This window comes from Podarcis liolepis (genome assembly GCF_965112155.1).
Source record: "Podarcis liolepis genome assembly, chromosome: 14".
In the NCBI taxonomy this organism is placed as follows: Eukaryota; Metazoa; Chordata; class Lepidosauria; order Squamata; family Lacertidae; genus Podarcis; species Podarcis liolepis.
The window spans coordinates 18,292,711-18,312,608 of NC_139569.1; the positions used below are offsets into that span (position 1 = coordinate 18,292,711).

The 19,898-nt window shown below is 47.9% G+C and overlaps 1 protein-coding gene across 1 annotated transcript; it reads left to right on the forward strand.

Annotated features, from left to right (window-relative positions):
- The first annotated feature begins 6,704 nt into the window (after positions 1–6,704).
- LOC310693758 (transmembrane protein 100-like) lies at positions 6,705–9,642 on the forward strand. The gene has a single exon (XM_083476118.1). The coding sequence runs from the start codon at positions 6,936–6,938 to the stop codon at positions 7,308–7,310; it is 375 nt and encodes a 124-aa protein (XP_083332244.1). The 5' UTR covers positions 6,705–6,935; the 3' UTR covers positions 7,311–9,642.
- Positions 9,643–19,898: the final 10,256 nt, after the last annotated feature.

The window sequence follows — 19,898 nt, forward strand, 5'->3', positions numbered from 1 at the left end:
CCATCTAGTCCAACCCCCTGGAATGCCGGAATCACAGCTAAAGAATCATTGACAGATGGCCATCCAACCTCTGTTTAAAAACCTCCAGCAATCATACGGTCTTATCTACCTTGTCTTTGAATTCATATTATTATTTCTAAACTCTAGTCTCTCAGGACAGGCACAAAAGGACAAGGGGAGGGGGGGGAGGCAAACACCGGCACTAATTATTTGATTGAGAGTAGTTTGTATAATGAACCAGCTGGAATGGAAATTTTGGATTTTCCGAGTGTACATTGCCTTTTTTTGTCTTCTGAAACACTTGGCCAGAGAAAAGTAAGTCTCCAAGCTAGACTTCTTTACAAAGGAGATCATGGGAAACTTTCACCATCTCTTCTACCCTCCCCACATCATTGGGTCCTTTTATTTCTTTTGCTCTCTCTCATTCTACACAAGAATTAAATAGGAGCTTCTTGCTTTCTTTTCCTTGTCCTTGAATGGATTCAATTAAGCTTGTGAAACCCCCCTCCCTCCTGGGCCACCCCCCCCCGTTACTCTTGTGGCGTCATCTGCATCGATTGCTTTCGCAGACCTGCTTCTGCCCTATAATGCTTTCCTCTGCCACTTGCTAAAATGGGCTTTGTTTCTAGAAAGACAAATGGGAAGAAGGTGATGACAGTCGTAGCGATGGTAAAGCAGGGAGGTCAATAGCGCCCCCACTCCACCCCCTCTTATTTCTATCGCCAGGAAAAGCTGAGACTGAAGCGCAGTGTCACAGAGGCTTCCAAAGGATGGAGAGGGATGAAGAGCTGCATGCTGATGGGGCCAGGCAAACACAGTGGCCATTGTGTGGCCTGTAAAGTCCTGCATGCAAAAAAAGGAGGCAATGGCCTCAGAGTTGGCAGCTCAGAACTTCCCACTAGAAACACTAAATTCTCCAAAACCTTATTTGGAGTGTTTCTAGTGGGAAGTTCTGAGCTGCCAACTCAATTGGCAGACACCAGGAACTCTAGAGCCAGCATGTTAGAGACCGGGGATAGGGAACGTTTTCCAGCCAGAGGCTGGGCAATCTTCTGGGGCCCCACTAGTGTGTGGGGCCAGAGGCAAAAGCAGGTGGAGCAACAATTGCAATTTTTGCCTCTGTACAGTTAGGTTAGCTTCTGCTAGGGTTGCCATATTTCAGAAAATGGAAATCCGGGGCTGTCAATCACATGGTGTTATTGTGACATGACAGGTGGGCAAAATAATTCTGCCAATATCCTCTCTGGGGCTTTGCAGTGCTTATAGGTCCAGTATGAAGACATGCTGGTTTATGGATTCTTTCCCCTTAAAGGGGTGTGGGTGGAGAAGGCTGTTTCTAATGGGGCTTTGCTATATTTCTCCTTTAAGCAGGTGGGTGGCAGCAGCGGCGGTTCAATCTTAAATCCTGCCACCTAGGCAGTGCAGCCAATGCAGGATTGAGCCCTGTCCTCTTATCCATCACCAGTGATATCAGTTCATGGGCAGCTGAATGTGGTTTGGGGGAAATGAGTGTGATCAAGCCAAGATTGGCCAAGGGCATGAGGTTCCACACCCCTGACTTTCTCCATACCACCTATAATCCTATATATGCTTCTATCCTGCTGTCCCCTATTCACCTGTTTCCCAAGATAAAAAGCCCCAATGCTGCAACCTTTCCCCACAGGGGAGTTGTGCCATTGATCATTTGCATTTCCTATTCTGGACCTTTTCCAACTCTACAATATCCTTTTTGAGGCGAGGCAACCACAGTGCTCCCCATGGGAGGGATGGGGGAACCTCAAACTGTGGGCTGAATGCAACCCTCCAGACCTCTCTATCTGGCCCTTGGGGCTCTTTCCCAGCCACACCCCTCCTCAGTCCTCTCACTGGTCCTGCTTTGCACCCTCCTAGAATGTTTCTGCCTGGCTACAATGCACCTTTAATCATGCTGCTTGCTTGCTTGCCTGCACAGAGGCTAGAGAAGAATGAGAGAGTAAATTAAGGTTTGTTGACCCACCTACTTTCCAGATAGGGAGACTTGGGGGGCATATGTGTCCCCAATTCCTGGGGTTCCCCATCTCTGATCTAAGGAACTTCCACCCGAAGGCTCCCCAACCAGAAAATCCAAATGATAAAAAGACTTGATTTATTTTACAAACTGCAATGAAAAAGCTGAATAGATGGTTAAGTGGGCATTTAGGGGTACTGTAATATTGAATAGCTTATGCAGCTCTGAAGATGTGACTCACCCTTGACTAGGAGCACTGTTCCATTTCTTGTTGCTGACTGCTTTCCTGTATGATTTTCACCCGAGTCTTAATGATGCTGCAAGTGTAGAAGTACTATCCGTGTAGCATCATTTACACTGATGCAATGTCAAGTGTCAAAGGACTCTGTGCTGAGCTGGAATGTTCCAGATATGAATGACTGCCTTAAAAAAGCCATGGAATTCTGCCCCAACTTGATTTTTGCACAGCATTAATGATGAAATGCCATTTCGGGCAAGCAGTCAGGCTCTTGGGAACGTCTAAGCCTTTGTCACTTAAAAGAAAGAAATCAGTGGGACTTACCTCTGAGTCAAAGTCTGTTTGGGGGCTCTGATAAAACCCTCAAGCCTCACCCACTGACTCCTTCCATAGTTTTCTAAAAGAGTAGCTAAGGGGAGAACCCATAATAGATAAGGGAAGGGTGGAAAGATGAGAATGCATACTATTATGCATCAGGACAGGAGTGATATTTTCTCCAAGGAGATGGATGTATAACTCATCCCCAAGGAAGTAACACACTGGCTGGGTCTTGTTCCTGATCAGTAGGAGAATCAGAATCAGGGAAGTACGAAACCATTATGGGAAGTCTGAGGAGCTCACCAAGCCAGATGTGGTGCGTGAGCAGTATTTGCATGTTCCTTTTGGAAACATCTCAGCCAGCCAGGAGCCAGGTGGTGAAAAGGGTAGCACAAAACCCATGCTCTTGGTACTATGGACAGCTCCCTAGTGGTGACGGCCGAATTGTGCATGAAAGGAAAACCACATGCAATCTGATCAAAGCCTGGCAGAGTCCAGTAGATGTGTGTGTGGGGGGGGGGGAGACACAGGATGGAACAGAACAGGACACAACAACCTGTGGCTGGGTTTCTCAAGGGCTGTTAGATGAGTTTGGGGGGGAAGTTAAGAGGTGAGCGTTTAAAACCCCAACGGAAGTATCTCCCTTGGATAATAATGATTGTTTATTTTTAGGAACAAAGGAAGCTACCTTACACTGAGCCAGATCCTTATTTCATCTAACTCTGTACTGTCTAGACCATGGGTAGGCAAACTAAGGCCCGGGGCCGAATCCGGCCCAATCGCCTTCTAAATTTGGCCGGCAGACGGTCCGGGATTCAGTGTGTTTTTACATGAGTAGAATGTGTGCTTTTATTTAAAATGCATTTCTGGGTTATTTGTGGGGCATAGGAATTCATTCACCCCCCAATATAGTCCGGCCCCCCACAAGGTCTGAGGGACAGTGGACCGGCCCTCTGCGGAAAAAGTTTGCTGACCCCTGGTCTAGACTGACTGGCAGCAGCTCTCTAGAGTTTCAGACAGGGAGCTCTCCCAGCCTTGAACCTGAGACCATGAGCTCTGGGATCTGCATGTAAATTAGATGCTCTACTAATGAGCCACAGCCTCTTCCCTTTTTATAACTTTTCCCTTTTACTTAACTGATCAATAGTGCTTTGCATTGCCAGAAAAGTGGGAAGGAAGCCCTATAAAAATAACCTGTAATGCTGTGATGCTTGACAAAAGACACCAAATGTATACACTCCAAAAAACCGACAACGATAGCAACAATGGAGTTGTTTTATAAATGTATATGTAGGAGGATTATCATCTTTATTCAGGTTTGTTTTACAAAGCAGGAGAACAAAGAATTTAAAAAATGACTAACAGTTAAAAGCTTTTGGATTGCAGGTCAGAGGGGGAGGATTAATTTTTATAAACATACTTTGCATGGTGCTTTCATGATTTTATGAACCATAATAGCTATATGCTGCTTCCAAATCCATAGGCACCATGTATACCCCAAGCACAATCCTGTCATTACTAGCTCAATGACAAAGCCTGACCTGGAACTTTCTAAATGACCAAGTCTGGTCCTCTTACTTCTCAGCAGCTTTTGATACCATTGACTATGGGATCCTTCTGGAGCGACTGTCTGAACTAGGGGTGGGTGACACCACTTTCCAGTGGTTCCAATTCTACTTGGATGGTCGTTCCCAGAGGGTGTTGCTTGGGGAATGCTTTTCAGCCCTGTGGAACCTTCAATGTTGGGTTATGTGGGGTGCAATCCTATCCCCCACATTGTTTAACATCTACATGAAACTGCTGGGGGTGTTATCTGGAGGTTTGGAGTACGTTGTCAGCCGTATGCTGATGACACTCAGCTCTATTTCTTCTTTACATCTGCAGGTGAGGCAGTGGAAATGCTTGACCAGTGTCTTGCCTCAGTAATGGACTGGATGAGAGCCAACAAACTGAAGCTCAATCCAGATCAGACTGAGGCACTGTTAGTGGGTGCTTCCCTAGACCAGATGGTTGGGAGATCGCCAGCTCTTGATGGGGTTACACTTCCTCTGAAGAAGCAGGTTCGTAGCTTGGGGGTACTCCTGGATCCTTTGCTGTCGCTCGAGGCTCAGGTGGCCTCAGTGGCTTTGAGTGCCTTCCATCAGCTTCAGCTGGTGGCCCAGCTACACCTCTATCTGGACAGGGATAGCTTAACTACTGTTGTCTATGCTCCGGTAACCTCAAGGTTAGATTACAGCAATGTGTTATATGTAGGGCTGCCTCTGAAGATGGTTCGGAAACTTCAGCTGGTGCAGAATTCAGCAGCCAGGTTGCTCACCGGAGCAAGTTAGTTTGAGCATATTACACTGATTGTGGCCCAACTGCACTGGCTACCAATTAGTTTGTGGGCCCAATTCAAAGTGCTGGTTTTGACCTATAAAGCCTTAAACGGCTCAGGACCGCAATACCTCAAGGGCCGCCTCTTTTCATATGAACCTACCTAGACCCTGAGATCATCTTCTGAAGCCCTCATTCGTGTGCTTCCTCCTCGAGAGGTCCAGAGGGTGGCAACACGAGAACGGGCCTTCTCTGCAGTGGCTCCCCATCTGTGGAATGCTCTCCCCTGGGAAGTTTGCCTGGTGCCTTCATTATACAGCTTGAGGCGCCAGGCAAAAATGTTCCTTTTAAACCAGACCTTTGGTTGATTTGATTGACATCCTATGCCCTTTTAAAATGTGGATGGGGGGTTATTGGATTGTTGTTGTTTATTGTATTTAGTTTATTCTGTGAACTGCCCTGAGACCCTCCTGGCCTCTCTAACTGGCCCTCAGAATTCTCCCCAGGCCACACCTCCTCTCTCCAGGCAGGTGTGCTAGCTTGAATAAAATATTGGGGGGAGGGGTCCTCAGGTAAGCCCCACCCTGCTTAATTGGTCACATGATGCAATGTATACACACCATTTGAATGGCAGTGCCCATCAATTGGGGGGGGGGCAGCCACCTCAAATATTTTATTGGGAGCAAAGCCCTCTTGGCTCCTAGAAGTTGTCTCCTATGTCTCCAGGTCATTGGCTCTGCTTTCCAGCCAAAGTGTTCTTTGCCTGGCCAGAATGTGTCCTTGAACTGTGACAATGCCCTTTGCTTGTCTAGATCAGTGTTTCCCAACCGGTGTTCCGCGGCACACGAGTGTGCCGTGAGACATCGGCTGGTGTGCCGCGAGATGCCTGGAGGGAGGCGGGCAAGTCGGGCGGCGAGAGGCGGGGCGGCGGCGGCGAGGAGAGGCCGCACCTCCTGCTGCTGCCTGGCGCTCCTCCTCGCAGCCGGCAGCGCTGCCTGGGCGCCTCCGCGCGACTCTGCCTCGCTGGGTTTGGTCTCCCAGCAGAGACGGGTCACACGTGCACCTCCCTCCCTCCCTCAGCCTGCGCGGAGGGAGAGCCAGAGAGAGGCATCGCTCCTGCGCAGCGGGAGAGGGAGCAGCCGGAGCGATGCCCCAAACGAGCTGAATTCCGAGCGAGGGACTGAGGGGGGAGGGAAAAAACTTTCACTTTCGTGCGTCCCTCCCGGCGTGACGCTGCGCGCTGACGTCACGGGGCGGGGCTTTAATGGTGGTGTGCCGCGAGATTTTTTTTCAGTAAACAGGTGTGCCGTTGCCCAAAAAAGTTTGGGAAACACTGGTCTAGATGAAGGATAGAACATGAGCGTGTGTGTGTGTGTGTGTGCGCACACACGCACACATAGAAACCTGACTACTGTACAAAGGTAAAAACTATATTTCTTGCTCCAACCACTTGTGCCTCTGGCCCCACCTACCACTGGCATGTGGCCCTCAGAAGGTTGCCTAGAGGAGAATGTGGCCCTTGGGCTCAGAAAGTTTCCTCACCTCTGAAATAAAGCAGTAAAGGGGCCAAAGGTGAAATACATCTGAAAAACTGTAAGTTGAGAACACTTAAAAATCAATAAAAAGCAAGTGTATGGTGAAATGGTGTGTGTGTGTGGGGGGGGGGGGAATCTGAGCAGACTAGAATAAAATCCTAGAAGCCAGTTAGCATCAGCCTCTTCCCTTGGACTCTCTCAAACCCAGTGCTTGCCCGCAGCTCCTCCGAAACAGTTAACAGGCTCAGAGTTCCCGCCCACAGGTATGATATCACTACTCCCATCTGCCAATCGCCTCTTGATGTTGCGGCAAAAGAGTCCTCCAAGCCACAGCTCAGAGCAGAAAGCAAACAGCGGCAACAGCAGCCAGAGCCCGAGGAAAGAGACCGAGGAAGACAAGGAAGAACACAGGACTTTGCTTTTCTCACTTCTCTTCTCCCTTGCGGAGAAAGCTGTGCTGGGGGCAGGAGGCTGCAGCCCATGCTGTGACTGCAAACTCTCCAGGCTCGCGTGGGCACCTGCCCCTGTGCACCTTGCCAGGATGATGGGCTGCAAGTCCAACTCGCTGACTTGCTTGCAAGGAGGGAAGCCGGGTCTGCCGGCAGTGGCTGCCACCACCGACTCCACGGCCACACTCAACAAGCTGGCGCTGGCCACGGGGGGCACGGAGAAATCCTGGTACCGCTGCGTCTTCCCCTTTGGCATCGTCTCCCTGGTCATTGGCATTGCTGCCACGTGCATCACCTTCACCATCAATGGGCGGCAGATGGACATTGCCAAGGTGGTCTCGGTGGCCACCCTGATCTTCGGGGTGGGCCTGCTGGTGGGCGCCTTGGTCTGCTGGCGGGCCAAGAGACAGCGGCAGCGCAAGAAACAGCAAGAGGAGCCTGCTTCCGTCGAACAGGGGGCTTTGTGATGCAGGCACCAAACCCAAACCCCGGCAGGTAGACCCATGGCTGGCAAGAACCCCACCTTTTTCTTGTACTCCATGGCAGAATGAGGGGAGCCAGGAAGGGGGCTTTGGCAGTGCCCTCCAATGTTTTGGGAAGAGAGAAAAAGGACAGTGGAACCTGGCAGTGTGGGGGCAACTTTTGTCCTGTTTTTACTGAATGTGTTGAACGATGTTTTGGACAGTGAAAGGGAATTGGCCCGATCCAGGAAGGATGGTGAAAAGCTGGAGGCAAGTGGCAGGGCTGGCTGGCTGTGCGTCAGGTTGTTCCCTTACAAAAGTCGCCCTGACCTTGGGTTTGCGAGCTTCTTTGCCACACAGAACTGTTTGTTTACAAAGAGCCCCGGGAAAAACTCCCTTTTTAAAAAAAAAACACCAGCAGAATGAGAGCAGGGAAGGCGTTTCCTCCCACAAGGATGCTTTCTGCTCGTCTCCCAACACAGCTATGCATATTGTTGACTGATCACAGAAAGAGATACCTATTTTTTTTTTTAATGAGGATCGTGGAGCAGCATTGCCTAGTGAAACATGAGCGAGGTCAAAAGTTCACAAGTTTCTGCAGGACAAAAACAGTGCGCTTCTGCCGGCTGAGAAGGATGATGGAGCCTGGGGGTTCCAGTTGGTGGTAGCTCTAGAATGATGCTCCTTTCCCAGGGTGGAAAGCCCAGGTCAAAGGTTACTGTCAGGATGTTTTTGGAATAAACAGATATCGTCACTTCTTGCAAGTAGTGAAAGTGAAGAAATACCGTTTGATGGAGAAGGTGCAAAGTGGTAGCAAAAGAGCCCAAGACAAGTTTCAAGATCTCATGAGACATGGGACAGTTGAAACTGCAGCCGAAGCTGACAAAGCGGTACAGCTTTCCTGTGGGGATGGCAGGGCAACTGTTCATTGGGAAGTACAGCCCAGATTGCGAAAGAAGAGGCTGGCCTAATCTGCCCGTCAGCGCAAAGTGCTGCAAACTAAGGAAGTTTCTAGTGCTGGTGGAGCTTTGCCCACCTGACTATAAATTCAGCCATGTGCCACCAACCCATGCAGTCTGCATTGTGCCTCTGGTTGGTTGCACATTGGCAATATACTGACGCAGGAGTGTGCTGTGAGGTTGTCCACCACAGACGGTTGTTCCACTAGTTTTCCAAAGCAATGTATCAGGTACTCTTGATAGAATTAATGTAACCTGTAGCTTGACAGTTGCTGCATCAGAGTTGTGGTTTCAGAGGATGCAAAGGGCAGGTCGTTGACAGGGCCCCAGTTAGGACAGGATAGCAGCTGAGCTTGTAAGAGGCATGAGTGGGGGGGGGGCAAATCTCAATGTCCTGGTTCAATCTTTCAGTGTTTCTCCTTGGGAAGTAATAGGATCAGAACAAGGAATGTGTGTATTCCTGACTTCTCTAAGCTTCCCCCCTTAACCTGACTTCTTTGGCCTGGTTTTTTCTCCCAGCAGGGTGGCCTGCAAACCACAGCTGTGTACCAGCAATTCAAAGGAGGTCTCCTTTCTCCTCCTTGCTGTTCATTTTCAGCTGAGCTCTAGTAATACCAAGGCTGGCTGATAGCTATGGCTGGAAGAGTGGGGGGTGGGTGGGTGGGTAGGGAACAGCTGCTCTCTTGGCTCCTCAGCACCTGGAGCTCATCCACATCCACACATGCAGCTGGAAAGAAGTGAAACCAGACTCTCTGTAAGCCTAGGAGCCGGAAAAAGGCAGCGGCCAGGACTGGCGTGGGGGTGGACGAGGCTGGGAACGAAGGGTGTGCACACATACATCACGTTTCCTGGCTAACTCCTTCACAGTATGCTGTCGGATTAACCCCCCCCCCCGGGGTGTGTGTGTGCTGCTGTTATGTCTGGCCCAAGTGTAACATATGTGGAAGTGCAAACTTGACTGAGCAGGAAGGGAGACAGACAAGAGGCAGCAGTGCTTCGGGGCCATATCCAGATGGTAATCTCCTGTACTCCTTGTTGGAGTTCTAAAACAGGGATGACCCACATCTATTCACTTGTGGGGGCTGCTCAGTCCTCCAGACTTTCCTCTGGGGAAGGGCATAAGGAAGTTTGTTGCAAACATCTGAATGGCTGATAGATAACTCAGCAGTAGGGCATTTGCTTTGCATGCAGAAGGTCCCAGTTTCGCCCCTGGGTATCTCCAGGCAGGGCTGGGAAAGACTGCCTGTCTGAAACCCTGGAGAGCCTCTGCCAGTCAGTGTAGGCAATATTGAGCTAAATGGCCCAATGCCCTGACTCGGTTTAATGCAATTTCCTCTGTAGACGTGCTTCATAATAAAGGTATCATTGTTATCTTTTTATTCTGCCTTTCTCAAATGACAGCATGCATAATTTCTGTCTTTTACCCTAAGGTAGGCTAGGTTGAGAGATGGTGTCTGGCCCAAAGGCATCCAGTCTGTTGCCAGAAATTTGAACATGGATCTCCCTAGAATAAGTCTGACACTAGCTGCCATTGCGCCACACATCCTGCATCTTGCACAGCACATACATCCCTTTTTTGCCCTTGTGTATGTAATTTCTGTGTATTGGCATAGCTTTTGTTTCTTGCAAACATTCTTCTTTTCTCCATGAATGCAACTGTGAGCAACCTTTCCCCGCCCCTCGATTACATCTTGGTGGGGCTTCTAGGGGCCAAATAAAATTGCCTCACGGTTGGCTGGGCTGAATCTACTCAAAGGGTCTAGTTGCCTACTACCATCCCATTCAAGGATAAGGTCTCATACCCGAGAAGAGGCAGGCACCTTTTTGTGTAAGAAACCAGATGTGCTGACTGCACGCATGGAGGCTCATTCTAGCCATGGCAAGTGGACCAGTGCAGGTGGAAGCATTTTGACATAGGAAGTGCTGGAAGATTATGCCAGATCCCACTCAGTGACAGAAGTGAGGGATAACTGTTGCTTCCCTGGAATATGGTAGAGCACATGCTGTGCATGGAGGAAGTCCCAAGTTCATTCAAAATAAAAATCAGAGTTATTTCCGGACTAGTTTGCTGAGCTTGCATCCTGATTTGCTTGCACAAAGGAAGTGGGAAGGTTTGATGATGTTGGGAATTTATTTAGCGGTTTCTGCAGTGTTTCCCCATCACTTTCCTTATTGCAGAGAGAGAGAGAGAGAGAGAGAGAGAGAGAGAGAGAGAGAGAGAGAGAGAGAGAGAGATATGCGGGAAGGGGTGAGAACGTGTTGGACCACCCTGCCCCAGAAGTACCCCAGGGAGCAGGGGAAAGGAAAGGCACCACCTGGGCAGCTCTTGCTACTCAGACTAGAGAATACTATGCTAAATGGACAAATTGCCTGACTTCATTTAAGGCAGCTTCCTCTGCAGCATAGCTCTCACTTTTAATATATGTGATCCATGTGTTTCAGGGAGACAGACCTCTCAAGCATTTCCATAACTTTAAATGAAAACCATGCCTGTAACAAAGCCAGGATTTACAACTCCCCTCCCTTCTCCAGGAGGGATCTTTTGTCAGTTTCTAATGCTTTGTTCTGTAACTCAAGAACTCAGAGCTGCTTTCTTTGCTTTTTGTTAGTCTCTGTTTCCATTGAGGGGTTGGGGGGGGCTTTAAGAGAAGAAAATAGACCTTTGCTCACCCAGGAAGATCCTTTGTTTGCCTGCATAATAGAGCAATAACCTGCCATGGTTAACCCCTTGCTGTTCCACTGTTGCAAAAGACAGGCGGACTTTCTATAATTAGGCTGCCAATAGCAGGTCTGTTTTCTCTATTTCTGGGCACCGGGTAATCAAATATGACCCCCCCTCCAGCAGCTGAGCGCAATGCATGGCATTTCCTGGGCTGGAGAGATCTGTATACAGTTTTGTTGACATCCCTGCATGATCTTCAAGTCCACAAGCCAACAAGCAAACTTCAAAAGACTTGGGGGTGCATACAGATATGCCCAGCTTTGGGATCTCATGCATTTATTTCTGCTGTGGGGTGAGCTCTGCTATCTTCCACTGCTGATGTATGTACATGTACTTGGCTCTGAATTTGGGCAGTACTTAATGGCAAAACACCTGTTTTGGATGGCGATTCCAGGTTCAATCTTCGGGATCTCCAGATACGACTGGGAAAAATTCCTTGCCTGAAACCCTGGGGAGCTGCTGCCAGTCAGTGTAGACAGTACTGAGTTACCGAGACCAAAAGTCTGACTTAGTATGAGGAAGGATCCTAAGCTCTTGCAGCAAAAGCCCCTTCTAGAAGTTACCTTGTTTATTTGGATTGGTTTGGTTCACTGCTGCAACACATAAGCAGTGCCGTTGGAAATATATCATCTGTACAAGCATTTATAACTTCAGTGAAGGACACACACAAAATATGCCAGGCACTGTGGAGTTCAGCTAGGAATTCTGTTGGTCAGGTGCCAGTTCCCTGTGCCACTGCAGCTGTTGCCTTGAGGGCGAAACTGCAGGTGATTAAAGTTGGGCTTCATCATTCTGGGTGATTTATGAACACAGAAAGCTGTCTTCTGCTAAGTTGCCACACCCCTCACTGGCCCCATTTTGCACTCTTTGGGTGGTTTTGTTTTTGCCTGGTTGGAATGTGTCCTTGCATACATGGAGGCTAGAGAGGGTGTATGGGTGTGGGTGTGTAGAGACAAGCTTACCATGCACAGGTAAAATTTATATTAATTGCTCCATTAATTGGTCCCATCCTGCACGGACATGTGCCCAGAATTCGCCCCCCCTACCCCCGGCATAGAGGAGTGGTCTGGTTGAAACCAGAGACTCACCTCTGACTCCCAGGCTACAACATAGGACCCATTTTTACATTTGATTTATACCTTACAGAGCTGATAAGGCACGTGATGAATCCTAAAATGGCAATTCACAGAGCACAGTGTTCCCTTAGCATTGCTACTAAATGCAAATCAGCCCTGCAGTATGGCAGGAGAAGGGCACAAGCATGTGGGTGGCAGGAAATACGTACCTTATTATTATTTTAAATGGCCCATTCCATTCCCCTGCCACTTTGCAGTGCTTGTGGATGTTGATAAAATGAGCATCTCATCAGAAGAACACATCCTCGTCCAGACACACATGTAGTGCTCCTTTGGTCTGGCCAGCCTAAGGTGGAATCCAACATGGCGGCAACAGCTTTGCTGAGATCCACCTGATGTGGCCTTGCTACCCATCTGCAGGTCCTGATCTACTGGCATTGGGCAGCTGCTAGTAGTCATGCCTCTGCAGGGCTGGCATAATGTAAGTGCTGCTGTAGGCAATGAAGCTGGCAATGCACTTTCTGCCAATCAGTGGAGGCCGTAGTGCTGAGCTTGACCTTCTAGCTTGGCTGAGTTCCTGCTTCCGATCACACCTTTTCTCTCTGCTTCTAATCAGCTAAATCTGGCCATGTTCTTGGAAGGTGGAACATTTTATGCACAAACTGTAGTGTGGTTCCATCACACTGGCCTCCGTTGCCATAGCTTGGCTTAATGGAAACTACGGTAAGTTGGTGTTACCTGCAAATGACATCTGCTTCCTAGGTTTCCTTCCTCCAGCTGGAAAAAAAAAAGCATCCGCCTGGACCACTCCAGCGGTCATCACTACTACATGGGTCAAAATATTGTCTGTTTGCTTTCCAATACAATCTCCTGAATCAAAGTTCTTAACCGTCTAGTCCTGGCTGCAGTGGGAAGCGTCCAGGTGATGAAGCTCCATATTGGTGGGACACAGAGTGATGCTGGAACATGCAACTCTCCAGACATGGTGTAGTGGTTAGAGCACACTACTCCCATCATCCCAGACCACTGGCCATGCTGGCTAGGAATAGTGGGAGTTGCAGTCCAACATGTGGGGACCCAAGGTTGAGAGAGGCTGGGTTAGTGTTGGACTATGACTTTGGGAGACCAGGGTTCAAATCCCTTCTTGGCCATGGAGCTTTCTGGGCCAGTCACCAACTCTCAGCCTAAGTTACCTTACAGGGTTGTTAGGAGGATAATATTGAGAGAGGAAAAACCATCTTGCCCTGGCCTCTTTTGGGAAGGAGGGTGGAATCTAAATGTAATAAACAGATGAAATAAATGCACCACATTGAGCTCCTTAGGGAAAATGCAGTAATGATACAGGTGGCCCCCCTCCACTTATGCAGGGGTTATGTTCTGGGCCCCCACACGCCTAAGTGAAATTGTGTGAAGTGAGGAGCACCCTCTAAACACCCTTTAAATGCCCTTTCTGCCACACTCTCTTCAATCCACACCAAAAAATATTGCATCTAAAAATATCCACAACTAGAAGGTGGAGGATGAGTGGGAAAGTGGTTGCTGCTGCTGTACTACCACCCCCCAGCAGTTAGGTGGGGAGGCTAAGCAGCATAAACAAAGCCCCACTCTGATCCAGGGAGGGTCTCCTTGCAAGACACGAGGACTCTCCAGCTCTCGCCTGCCATTTCTGGGTTGGAATTGAATTGAATTATTTCCCAGTGCCACCCATATATGTAGTCATGCGCAAGTCAATTGCAAATAATTGGACGGACGCTTGTAATTTTGCAAACCCTTTCCCTAATATTTAGTGCAGTCTGATCAGAACACAATAAGAACCTGGCCGCTGGATCAGACCAAAGATCCATCTAGTCCAGCATCCTGTTCTCACAGTGGCCAGCCAGATATCTCTGGAAAGCTTCCAATTCTAAGTAGGGCTTCAAGGCAATTGGTCTCTCTTGCTGCTGCTCCCCATCAGCTGCCTCTGAATCTTGAGAGTCCAGCAGCCGTCGTGACTATTAGCCATTGATTAGATTTCTCCTCCGTTAATTTGTCTAAACCCTTTTAGAAACCATTTCAGCTAGTGACTAACAACATATCTTGGTTCTGTGAATTCCATCAAGTTATTTGTCTGCTATGTGAGGAAGTACTTCATTTTGCTTGCTATGATTCTCTTGCCAGTCAATTTCATTAGGTGACCCTGAGATGTAACCTTCTTTGACAAAGGAAAAAACATTTATTTCTATTCATAGTCTCCATGCCATGCATGAGTCTTTTAAAAATGCAATAATGTCTCTTTGTTAAACTGTCTTCCTCCCCACTCCAATGCTATAGCCTTTCCTTCAAGGTTCTGATGCCCCGACCCACCCATCTGCCGACCACATTTTTCTTTTGGTTGCTCTTTTTACATCTTTATGCGTTAAATGATACCCTTTTTTGAGATGGTGTGACCACAGCTGTCCACACTAAAAGTACCCATTATGGTGTCTTTCCAATTCAGCATCCCACCAGTTTTTGGGTGGACAAAAAGACAGCAGTTAGCTTTCCACCTCATCTGTTTTCCAGCCTCACTTTTAAGAGAATAACAAAATCTGGTCATGGTGGGGACTCTAACAAGCACTAAGTTCCCCTGTTACTCTTGCAAATCTTCCAGCAGAAAGGAAATGCAATCAGAACTGGAGTGGGCATTCCTGGCACCAGCTGGACCTCTGCAAACCATGGTTGACACCAGTAGTGATCTCCTTGGGCAGACAAGAAAGGTTGCAGCTTGCATGGCTGCAGTTATATCTGCATCAGCTCTGAGTCAGTCTTGGTTTAGACAGTCTAAGGCTACTTCAGGTACCAATTCTGGCTGCCATTAAAGGGCTTGCTATTTAGTTTGTTATGATTGCATGTTGACTCTCAAGGAGTGCAAGGAGTGGGCAAGGTGTTTGTGGGATTTTTAAGTGCCAAAACAATTTGTACCATTCACTTGGTGTGTGTGTGTGTGTGTGTGTGTGTGTGTGTGTGTGTGTGTGTGTGTGTGTTTTGTGGTAGGTAGATTTGCTGCTCCAGCTCAGACAGCAAAATGTATTGGGCCAACATCTTGTAATTTTGTCAAGGTATTGGAGTTGTTTCTGCAATCTTCTATGAGTCCCAACTTCAGATGTTACACTGCTTTATGACACTGGCAGTCTGGGTTTATAGGAATTAGACAGCTGCAGTAACACCGTCACTGGATCACACTGTCTGTTTTACACATGGAAATGTATCAATTAATTTTTTTTAAGCTTTCGACTCCAGAGTTGCCTGCTCCTCTCCCCTCTTCTATTTGCACAGACCCTTTAAAAAACCACTGTTGCATTTCTCCACTCTGCCAGCCTGTTGCACAACTTCTACTGAAATGACAACGATAACTACCCTTGTGATGAAATTCTTTATATCAAATGAGGAATGTTTGGGTGTGTGGGGGGGAAATCAAGGATCTGTAAGAAGTTGGCGGTTTCTGTTATCAAAGTGCCATGAATACAATCTTTATACATATATATTTTTCTGTTTTTCATATGCCCTCTCACTAATGTTGTACTGGAACCACATTTCTTGGGGAGGGGAAATAAAAATCTCTTCTTTACTGAGACATTTTTGTTTTGCATTTGTGTGAATACTGATGGATTTTCCAAAAATCATCACAAGAAAAGGGAAGAGAGTGTGTGGGTGTACAGGAGGTGTAAGAGACAAGCACAGAGAAAGATTTCTAGAGGGTAGCCATGCTAGTCTGTTACAGCAAAATCAACAAAGAAGCTTGACAAATGTATTATGGATGCAGCTTTTGCAGACCGAGTCCAGTTCGTCAGATATATGAAATGATGCAAAGGAAGAGAAGACCAGAGGTCCCCAGAAGCCATTTGCCATTAATCTATTCACTTCTAGGGTACCTACATGTCCTACTTTACCATAGCTGTCAACCGTCCCTTATTTGGCAGGAAATTCCCTTATCCCAGCGCCGTGTCCCGCTGCTGTCGCTTATTGATGATGTCCCTTAAATTTCCCGGGTTTCAAAGGAAGCAGCTCCTCTCCCGCCCCCCCTGCCGGCAAGGGAGGAGGGAGGCTCCAACTGTGTTGCTTGGCTGCCCGGCCCGCCCTCTTCCAGCCTCCTCTCACCAGCCTCTGCCCCCGGGAGCCCCTTCCTGCTGGGACTGGCGGGAGCCTCAGGGCCTTCTGCCGCCATCCTCCTTGTGGCCACCGAACTGAGCGTCTCTGCCTGGGGCCTCCCCTCTGCCCGTTGCTACCGCCGCCACTCCCGCTAAGCCGTACTGCGGCTGCACCGCCGAAGGACCTAGATGAGATGGGCAGCCTGGCACGGCCTATGAATTGCTGCGGAGCCTTGAGAGGCGAGCGAGGGCAACCATAGAGAAAGCAGTTCAGAGAGGAGAGGAGGAGGAGTAGGCGGAAGGTGGAGGCACAGGCGGGTGTTCCAAGGGCTAACCACAGAGGGGGGAAGCAGAAGAAGGACTGCAAGCGCTTTGTAGATTTGTAGTGGTAGACTAGCATAGATGGTCTGATCTGCGGGTTTACTTTGGGCGCCATTTCCCCCCCCTCCTCCCGCCCCGCCTGATGGAACTGAGAGCTGCAGATGGAGCACGAGAGAAAAGATACAGAACTGCAGCAACATCTTCGTAGCTTGGACTTCGTTTTGCTCGAAAAGTGGTTGCTGCTTGTAGTTATTTAATTGCAGTGTTTCATCAGCTGATGTCTTGAGCAGCAACCTCTGGAAACGAAGGGCTAAAAACCGGTGCTGTTCTCCAAAATTATCTGTTCCCTTTTAACTTCGCATTTCAGCTGGTTGACTAAAAACCCTTATTTTGGCTGCTGATCCCTTATTTTCGAGGCTGCTGATCCCTTATTTTCAAATCTGTAAGTTGACAGCTATGTACTTTACACAGAACAGTCCTCTGTTTGAAGGAGTTTATTGAGGAAGGGCTGTAGCTCAGTGGCAGAACATCTTTGCATGCAGAAAGTCCCAAGTTCAATCCTTGGCATCTCCAGGTCAGACACTGTGCCAGAAACCCTGGAGAGCCACTTGCCAATAGAAAGGTAAAGTAAAGGTAAAGGACCCCTGGATGGTTAAGTCCAGTCAAAGGTGACTATGAGGTTGTGGTGCTCATCTCGCTTTCAGGCCGAGGGAGTCGGCGTTTGTCCACAGACAGCTTTCCGGGTCATGTGGCCAGCATGACTAAACCACTTCTGGTGCAATGGGACACCGTGACAAGAGCCAGAATGCATGGAAACGTCATTTACCTTCCTGCTGTAGTGGTAGCTATTTATCTACTTGCACTGGTATGCTTTCGAACTGCTAGGTTGGCAGGAGCTGGGACAGAGCAACAGGAGCTCACCCCATCGCATGGATTTGAACGGCCGACCTTATGATCGGCAAGCCCAAGAGGCTCAGTGGTTTAGACCACAGTGCCACCCACTCGCTAATAATTGCCAATAGACAATAGTGAGCTAGATAGGCCAGTAGTCTGACTAAGTTTGATGTTGGCCCCAAATCTGGTTTGAAGAACCATAAAAAGAAAGGAGGAATCTTGTACCTTTCAGGGCACAGCCCTCCACTCCACCTCAGATCAGTAGTGTTAGTTTTATTTCAAGGTAAGCACATTTTTACACCTTTCTCTATCTAAAAAATAAACTGAAATAACAATGGTAAGTTCTCTAGCCTGGCTTTCTATTCATAGAATCATAGAACTGTAGAGCTGGAAGGGATCCCAAAGGTAATCAAGTCCAACCCCTGCAATGCAGGAATCATAGTACAGAATTCCTGACAGATGGCCACCCACCCTCTGCTTAAAAACCTCCAGGGAAGGAGAGACCACCACCACCTGAGGGAGTCTGTTCCATGGCAAGCTGAGGGTTAATGTTGATAGTTTTAAGGTCTACTTTGCTAAATGCCTACATATATATATATATATATATATATATATAATTTCTAAATACATATCTCCATATATGAATTTGAGCTGGGATAGGCAGCAGTTCCTTGTGCCAGGCAATTTCTTTCCAGCTCCTGGAAAATCCTCTTTTTCTTATGTAAGATATTACCTTTGGAAGTAAATTTACCATGGTGTGTGTGTTTGTCTGCTTGTGTTTGCCAATAGGGCCTGGGGCTTAATGTCACTTGTCAGTCTGACACCAGCCAATGGGGAAGCCAGCTTCAAGTCTCTCCTCCAATATGCTATGTTTATTACTAAAGGCAAATGAGGCAGCAAATTCATGTACTAAGACAAGAGGTCAGCTCTTCACAGGACATTTAGTCTGTGGTTTCAGTGGGGAGGCAGAACACGAGCTGTGTTGAAGAGATTGACTGTCAGTTTAAAGCACATGACTTCTCCCAAAGAATTCTGGGAGCTGTAGTTTACCCCTTACAGAGCTGGAGTTCCCAGCACTCTTAATAAGCTACAGTTCCCAGGATTCTTTGGGGGAAGTCATGTGCTTTAACTGTTTGGTGTGTATGCAGCCTAGGGGTATGAGACATCTACTTAGACCAGGTGTCAGCAAACTTTTTCAGCAGGGGGCTGGTCCACTGTACCTCAGACCTTGTGGGGGGCGGACTTTATTTTTTGGGGGGGAAATGAACAAATTCCTATGCCCCACAAATAACCCAGAGATGCATTTTAAATAAAAGGACACATTCTACTCATGTAAAAACACACTGATTCCCGGACTGTCTGTGGGCTGGATTTAGAAGGCGATTGGGCCAGATCTGGCCCCCGGGCCTTAGTTTGCCTACCCATGGCTTAGGGAAACACTTGTGGAAAGGGTCACATTTCAACCGTTGCTCTTGGAGCCAGTTCAAATTTAATAGTTAGGCAACTACGATACCTGAAAAGGGGCATCGCTGTCCTTTCTGCAATGCCAGCAATAGTGGGATTAAGGGAGGCAGTCAAGTTTCCCAAGGCTGGACATTAAACAGGAATGAGACACGCTTAGCTGCAGTAGTTGATAAGAATTGTGACTCTGCCTGCAAAGCAGCTTTCAGCAATTTTTCTGAAAATGAGCCTAGCAGAAGCTGCACCTGCTGAACATGCCCTAGGACCTCTGCACTGGAGAAGGGCTTAGATTAGATGACCTCCAAGGCCCCCTTGAGCTCTATAATTCTATGTATACACATAATTTGCTAACATGGAGAGAGTCGCTATGTAATTTCCCCTACCCTCTTCTCCACTTGGCTGAAATACAGACAGAGCTAGCAAATGGATGTGGATTAAGAGGCTTTGCCTGGCAGCTGTGCTTCCTGTTTTCCCAGCCCGTAATGTGCCTTAATAGCCTTTCCAGACGTGCATTATTGGGCTGATCACATCTATCTGATGGGCAATTTTCTGCTCTGATAGAGACACAAAGCAGCCCTTTGAGTCATCTGAGTACCTGCCACTCTTCACCTTGGTCTCTGCTTCATTCAGCCAAGCTTCCTGTTGTTTTTCTCCCTCTGAGACTGCTCTCTGAAAGTTGGTGCACAGACTTTTTTGGCTTGATCCTGCAGAAGCCTGGCAATCAGGGTGCGATGGTGAAGTTGGAATACACGTAGCCTTGGGCAACAGTTCACATTTAAAGGTGAACTTACCTAGTTCGAACTTTCCAAAACAATACAAAGCCCAGCCATCCTTTCAAAAGTCGCTCTTTCCTGAATTTTGCAATGCAGTTATCCAGCCTAGTAATTTGTATGAAAATGCACATACTAGGGTAAAGTGTGCATATATTGGTATAAAGAACATAAAATGCATTCTACCCAAGCAAATTGCCCTGCAAAAATGTGTATGTTAAGCAACATTCGTGCTGATTAATTTTCATGAGAAAGAACATTGCAAACAGGTACGGAAATGTGGAG

Coding starts and splice junctions, on each gene's coding strand:
- LOC310693758 (XM_083476118.1), top strand. CDS start 6,936: ATGATGGGCTGCAAGTCCAACTCGCTGACTTGCTTGCAAGGAGGGAAG.